General features: G+C 46.3%; 1 protein-coding gene across 2 annotated transcripts in view; it reads left to right on the forward strand.

Moving 5' to 3' along the window:
- wu:fa11c10 (protein FAM110A) overlaps window positions 1-6,730 on the forward strand; it is a 29,328-nt gene extending 22,598 nt beyond the window's left edge. For both annotated transcript variants that reach the window (XM_031728772.2, XM_031728771.2), the window contains exons 2-3: window positions 3,068-3,461; window positions 3,757-6,730. In XM_031728772.2, the coding sequence (XP_031584632.1) occupies window positions 3,767-5,158 (1,392 nt within the window). In that variant the 5' untranslated portion in view covers window positions 3,068-3,461; window positions 3,757-3,766 and the 3' untranslated portion in view covers window positions 5,159-6,730. The remainder of the gene's footprint in view (window positions 1-3,067; window positions 3,462-3,756) is intronic.
- Window positions 6,731-7,599: the final 869 nt, after the last annotated feature.

Consider the following 7,599-nt stretch of genomic DNA (forward strand, 5'->3'; position numbering starts at 1 on the left):
CTAATATGGTGGTTAGAAAACTGAACGTAAAAACAGTCCGATTCATAACAACTCAGCGGTTTGCATAGTTTTGTGATGATAATCACAATGAGCAAGTTTCCATTGAGGAATAGGAATATCATTCCTCGGCCCTTTGCCTTTTTGGAGACATCAGCTGTTTGTGTAACTGCAGTTACAGAACATGAACGGAAACCGGGAGGCGGAAAAGTTAAGAGAAACGAGACTGAGCGCTGCTGCAACGCTCAACTCGTAGACCGGTGGGGACGAGAGGCTTAATGGTGCCGTTTGCACACACATTAGTCCCATTAGCAGAGCGGCTTTTAGCCATCTGACCTCTTTCACTGGAGAAAAGGAATGACAATAGCTGCTGTTTTTTAAAGTAGTGACTATCCAGGCTCACAGTATTTGCATGTGGACGACTCTTCTCATAGGCTTAAAGGAATGAGGGTAACTGGGTTAACATTTACATAGTTAAAGCAAATCTAATCTCCATGAAGAGGGAATTCATTTAGCAGTTTGACGATAATTGTTGTCAGTTATTGGAACTCGTTCTCCTTCACTAACAATACCAATGCACAAACCGTTGAGCACAGTATGATAACAAAAAGACCGAATAAAGGGTGGATCAGGGGATTAGAGTTATCAGCAGAGGTGGGTTTATGCTGGTGTGACAGGGATCTCCTGCCCCCTTTGTGTCTGTGGGATTTGTTCACACCAGTAATTGTGTATAAGTGTATGTTAGTCATTAGCAGTGATAGAAATCAATAACCACACTTTAAAAAGACAAAATGTGTAGACTTTGGATCACAAGCTGTTTGGCTGGACATTTTGAGACAGAGTGAAATAGAACAAATACTCCAGTAAAGGTTGGCAGTTCTTACAGAAATTAGTGTTTTTAAAGACATGAAAAGGCTCTAAATCTGGAGCAAAGGAGGTGTTGTGTTTTTTTTTGTTTTTTTTTCCCTCCTCTTGGCAGAGGGCTGTGTAAGTGTAATGACAAGGCCACAGCATACTAAAACCGAGGTGGCTGAGGTTTCTGTGACCTAACGTTTGTCTTCACCATGTTCTCTAGGATGAGTTTCTTTGAGTAGATTCAGGGACAAGAATTTCTAGAATTACCTGAAACCTTTTAGCTGTTAAACTGTTAGTTTGTCGTGAGGATGATGAATGTAAGGAACATGTTTGAAAAGAAGGAAAACAACAATGTGAAAGAAAGAGATCCACATGCAGCAGAATATCAGTCACTGAACGCAGCCAGGCTCCATATCAGTGATGTTTAACATATGTTTTATGGAGAATTCCTCAATTTACACAGTCAGGATGAAAGTGCTAATCAGCACAGTGACGGGGAGTGTGTGAGTGGCTCCAGGTGGGTTGTGGTCTTCAGTGTATTTACTGTTGTGTGCTGCAGGCATTTACATTAGCGGGTGGAGCACCTCCATGGTGTCACATAACTGAACGTGTGGTGTGTTAAAGCTGAACCGTGTTAAGTTGCATTGAGTGCTATGAGAAGTCATGATAAAGATGAACAAGTGGAAAAATACAGTCGAGCTGCTTCCCTGCAGTGGTTTGAGCTTTTTTAGGACACTAAGACAAGTCTGTGCTGATGTCATCTTGTGACTTTCTGTCTGCTAAACCACCTCTCCTTTCTTTTCCTACGTTTCGCTCACTCCAAGCTTTCTCTGTATTGTGTTTTCATAAAACACTCGTTTATTTTATTATTTTTGCTCCATCCCCTCAATGCATATATCCCCAAAAGCTTTGCACAGAAGCTTCAGGTCGTCTCACTCATGTTTGGGAATCTTTTTTTATCGGTTTTTATTTTTGTGCTGCAAAAGTGTTTAGTTTGAGGTAGGCTATTTTAAACTCTTCTTTGGTCTGTTACAAGATGAAAGCTAAGTGTGTGTGTGTGTTTTCTTTTTTTAAGCAGTCAGTTTTTCTCTCTCGTCTGCTGCTGGTCTGCTGTTTGTGGATCTGAGCATGAAGAGGGAGTCAGACGGGGCGAGATGTTGGGAAAAACAGGGTCACATGTTGAGGGAGACGGGGAAGGAAGACGGCTATAAAAAGATTAATTAAAAATGTGTGGATAGACGTGCTGGAGAAGAGGTGGAGGTGGGGGAGGGGACGCACCGTGCCGTCTATCTGGATGTGATGTAACCCTGGAGTGTAATGCTGTAAACGATAACATGCAGCAGGGAAGAGGGTGTGGAAGAGGGGGAGAGTGGGGTTGTTGGGTTTTTTTTTTTTTTTTTTTTTTTTTTGGTTTTTCTGTGGAATTGAAGGGGGAAATAAATGAACAGCATGTGTGTTAGCAGTGTTTTAAAGCCCTGAAACTGAGAGAAATAATCCAGAAGTTAATTGTGCTCTGACAGAGGAAAAACTTTGTCCCAGTTCTTTGTTTAAACTTTGGTTTTTGTTCTTACACTATTTTTTTTTTTTGTAAAGCAGGATCAGGTTTGGGATCAGCGATCTTTATCTACTCTGTCTTCATCAGGCTAAAATGCAAACACACACACAGCCACACAAAGAGCTCAGCAGCAGGAACAGTTGTGCAGGCTTTCAGTGTTTTTTCACACGTTTTCATAGCACCCCACTGAGCTTGATGCAAGTCAATGTAAAAATTGCATCTGCAGTGCCCCTCTTTTCCCCCCCCACCGCCCCCTTTCTCTCCCCCCTTTCTCCCTTTCAAAGAATTTTCATTTGAATGAAAGCCCTGCCTCAGTTTTGTTGTGCTTGAAAGGCGGGGGGGAGGGGCCCAATTGGTCAGGATCTCTTTTGAGCCTGACCAATGCGAGCACACCTCCCGCCTCCCAGCCCGCCCCTTGTACCCCCTCCGAGGCTCCCGGCCGACATGCGATTGGTTGGCTGGGAGGAGCCAGACTCTGTATTAAAGCCTGTCCCGTCTGCTCCACTTCAGTGTTGAAGAGAGTCCCCGTCTGTCAGCCAGAGAAGTGTGCGTGCATGTGTGAAAAAGAGAGAGTATGTGTGGATGTGTTATGTTATTAAGCGGTGGAAAGAAAGTGGAGATTTATCTGACTTGGACTTGTTTCTTTCTAACCCTCTCCAGGACTACAGGGCGCTCCTACTGAGTTGCCGGCCGGCTTTTTGGATCTGATCACAACTGGACAGGCGGGCTGGGGCTAAACAGGATTGTAAAGAGGATCAGAGAGGCTGTGGTGTTGTCTGTGTAACTGACGACTGAGCTACTAAACTTGCCTTTTGGATTTAAAAAAGAGAAAAAAGGAAAAGACTGACCCTGACCCACAGTCTCACCCTTTTCTGGATCACCGCTGAGTTAATAGAGGTGGTCTGGACAAGGCTGGTGTGGAGAATCTGACCCCAACTGACCCTGTCTCGCAAGTAGCCTTTCACTGAGCCCGGACTGGCAAAAGGGACAAATAAAAGTGCAAGAGAGGTGTCGTGGAGGACAGACGAAAGGCAGAGGAGCAGCACAGCGACCGGTAAGGAAGTTAAAGGGGGTTCTGAGAGCACGGGTGTGAGAGGGGGAGGAGTGGGGAGAAAAGAGTACAAAAGAGCCCTTTTTTTTGTGTGTTTTTGTTTTTTTTGTTTCCCTTAAGCTTAGAGAGGATGTGTGGGAGCTGTTCATTGACCATTAAAGCCAGGTGCTCGCCTACCTCTCCTCCTGTCAGCTAGTGTCTGACCATGAAGCTGTAAAACTGTTTTCACATACAAGTGAATCATTTTATGTTCCAATTACTTGTAACTGATGGAAAAATCTCTATTTTCTCTGTCCAGCTCGTGCAGAATGCCAGTGGAGACCCTGCGGCCCTCAGATGGCCGTCTGGCCGGGGTCCCCTTTACCTCTGCCATGCCTTTCAGGATACTCAACAAGGGTCCGGATTATTTCCGCCGACAGGCTGAGCCCGGGGCCCGCAAACTGAGCGCCGTGGAGCGCCTGGAGGCCGACAAGGCCAAGTATGTTAAAAGTCAGCAGGTGGCACTCACCCGCCAGGCCCCCATCCAGCCTCCAATCATTCGCAAGCCCCTCGTCCCTTCGGGGATGATGATCAACACCCCTCCAGCCCGGAAAGTTAACCGATCGCCGGCTGAGGGGGAGAACACTGCAGGCAGGCAGGGACCAGGAGACAGGAGACGACCTGCTCTAAACTTGGATATTCTAAATAACCTAATCAATGACGTATGTGATGGACCATCACATGGTTCCCAGTCCTCTTCCTCCACCTCCCCTTCCTCGTCGTCTCCGTCATCGGGAGCTAAGAGCATTGGTAGCAGCCTTTCAGGAGAGCAGGAGAGGAGCAGCCGACTCTCCAACAACCTCAAACCTTTGAATCATGCCCTCGCCAACTCATCGTCCACCTCCTCCTGCACCTCCTCTCCACTCAACAATCATCTTCGGACGGCAGCAGCAGAAGTGACTCGACGTCCGCCCCCTGTGCCAGCTCGCGCCCCCCGCTTTGGTGTTCCAGTTCCCTACAGCTCCCCTAACTCGGTGACAGTACGCAGGGTGGACGTTCGGCCTCAGGCTGAGATACGGAAGCCCCTGAGGGCTCAGCTGCAGCCACAGCTCAGGCCCAGACAGACACCCCAGGGCCAAGTCGCACACCCCCAAGTCCCACCCCCGTCACCCCCTCCCCTCTCTCAGAATCAACCGCAACCCCTCCCTCAGTCATCCCAAGCCATCCCCGCCCCTTCAGCCTACCTGCCACCCAGTCCAATGCTAGTCCGAGCAGGCATGATCCCTCCAGCCTCACCCGCTTTCACCCGTATCTCAAACGCCAGCTCCAAGGGGTCTGCCCGCAAGCACCCATCCCTGCACCGCTCCAAGTCGGACCTGAGTGACCGCTACTCCCGCGCCACAGCTGACCTGGAGCGTTTCTTTAACTACTGCGGGCTAGACCCCGAGGAGGTGGAGGGAATGGGCGGAGTGGAGCGCTTCACGAGGGCCAACTCAGACATTGTGTCAGTCTCCAAGCTCCGGAGCGTCAGCACGCCCAGCTCGGAGTGTGGGGACGACCGGGTCAGGGAGGACGAGGACGACGAAGATGACGGTCCGTCCAGGGCCAATGAACGGGTCCCGTATGGCATCTCTGTCATCGAGAGGAACGCTCGAGTCATCAAGTGGCTGTACGGCATCCGACAGGCGAGAGATTCTAACAACGCCGTCTCTAACGTATAGACCAACAGGGACTCGGACTCCTGTTTGTTCATCTTTTGCTGCCTTACGTTACAGATACGGATAATCCTGCAGTTGATGTGTTTCCTGTAAAGACTTTCTTTTTTTGTTCTCGGAATTTCACATCAGATGTTTAGAACTGGGCTGCAAGTCAGGACTTGCACCGGAAGATGCACCCCCCCCCCCCCTCCCTTTTGTAGGTCTTGTGTAACAATATTGGTATTGAAAGCAATAATAGACTGAGAATGGTGAGGATGAAGGCAGAGGATGATTGCGATAGGGTCTCCTTATGTAAAGGTACTCTGTGTGTGTGTGTGTGTGTGTGTGTGTGTGTGTGTGTGTGTGTGTGTGTGTGTGTGTGTGTGTGTGTGTGTGTGTGTGTGTGTGTGTGTGTGTGTGTGGGCACAAAGGCAGACTGCCACTGAGCAAGCCAGGAAGAAAACCACATTGATACTGTGAAACTTTTTCACACAAAAAGCTTCTACGATCATATTCCTGTTTTGGTTTTTTTGGTTTGTTTGTTTTGTTTTGTTTTTTCAAAAACATTTTAGGCTGTTGGACTGTTATTATACACGTTTGTGTCAGCATGCGAGTGAAACTTTGTATACATTCTGTTTTAGGGTATGTCATCAAGCACACGTCTTCCTTGCACACAAGTTCACTGCACTGACTCACGTTCAGGTCAATTACAGTTAGTGCTGTCTGTATATCGGAGTGCAACGTTGTCTAGTTGTGCGCATCCGCAACACTTTCTCACATCGTGGCTCACGCTGTGCTGGTGCAGCCCGAGAAATCAGTTTGCTGTGTATGTCCCTGCAAGGATGAGAGCAAGTCATATGATGAAGGATGAGCTCACATGTAGACGGTTCAAGTAAGTGTAGCATGACAAAGATATTTAGCCTCCAGGGTGGGAAAAAATTGGAGGGAAAAATGAAAAGATGGATGAAAGGAAGACTGAAAAGAGAATACTCATGGATCAAAAGAAACAAGAAAAGCTATCTTTGCTGTATGAATATGTCTGCAGCTCTGAAAGTGTCTCAGGAAGATGGCATACTAACAAAATGGACCAATATTTATTTGGAAAATGTAATTTAATGTATTTTTTAATATTGGGTGACTTTGTGTACAGAATTCAATCTCTGTTCTTAAGTGCAATCTGATGGTGTTTACTAGAATCACAGTATATGTAGGATGACAGTTAAATCCAGGAAGGAGACACATGCAAAGTGTGAATGTTGCACCTGTCTCTCTGTGGGGAGCACAGAAAGTGAGACTGTTGTGTATTTATTCAACTTCCTGTTTGTCTGGGAACAAGAGGTCTGTCTCCTCCCTCACCCTGTGTGAGTTCTCCCGAGTTCTCCTCTGCATCTACCGCCTTCGTAAGCTATCCAGCAGTGTGAGTGGCGGTCACGTGTCCTCAGACGAGAGGGAACACAGGAGCTGTGATGGTGGTGAGCAAAGTGTGCTGTTGAATCCATCACTCAATGCCCAAAGAGTCTTCAAGAGATGAGAGATGGAAAATGCTTTACCATGGTGTATTCTGAGCAGTTAATAAAAAACTGAAATGTTCAATTACGTTACTCTTTGTTGTTTTTCTTTATTTCTCTCAAAATATTAAGGCAGATGGTTGTGCTTCCAGCATATGGCTCCAAACAGTCACTCCTCTGATTTATTTGGTGTTTATGAAAGGCTGCCGCGAGTCCAGCTAAGTTCATTTGAAGCAGGTCTGCTTTAAATTATATTTCAACATGAATAGTTGACACATGGCAATCTGACATCAGCACAAAATTGCTGAGCAAGTTGTAATCAGTAACACCAGGTTAGGAGCTACTGTTATGTTTTTACTCAAAAGGCACTGAAACGGATATTTAGTGAAACAACACAAACTGCAGTGTAGCTAAAGTCTGACTTTCCTTCACCGTCTCATCTGTGACAGCTTTTTCAGAGATCGGGACCTTCTAGGTCTTTAAACTGCTGTGTTTAAGGAGAGGCAGTGTGTAAGGGGCCAATTTCTAGCAGCAGCGTTTGCAATCAAAAGCTGAAACTCCATCTAACTCCAGAATCTCTGCTTTTGGGGTTTGGAAGGTGACCGAAAAGCTTAGTGCTTTATGGATCAAAGGACACGTGCAGAGAAGCGGCTCATGTTAGAGTAGCCTGAAACACTCCTCAGTGATTCTGTTATTGTTTGATTCCACTGCAACTAACTTGAAATAAACATGCATGTGGTGCAGGATGTATGCTAGTTCTTCAGAGTTGTGTGCTTTAAAGACTAAGAACTCAGTTGTGGACTTGTTAAGGTACTTGTAATTGATAGATTTATTTTATCGCCTAAGTGTAAGTTTCCAGAACATATTAAATGTACTCAACGATTCAGGCAAGATGCAGTGTCTAAGCCCTGAAGTTTAAAAATATTTTGTACTAATGATGAATAAACTTGCTTTAAT

The sequence above is a fragment of the Oreochromis aureus genome, linkage group 20, assembly GCF_013358895.1.
Source record: "Oreochromis aureus strain Israel breed Guangdong linkage group 20, ZZ_aureus, whole genome shotgun sequence".
NCBI classification, from domain to species: domain Eukaryota; kingdom Metazoa; phylum Chordata; class Actinopteri; order Cichliformes; family Cichlidae; genus Oreochromis; species Oreochromis aureus.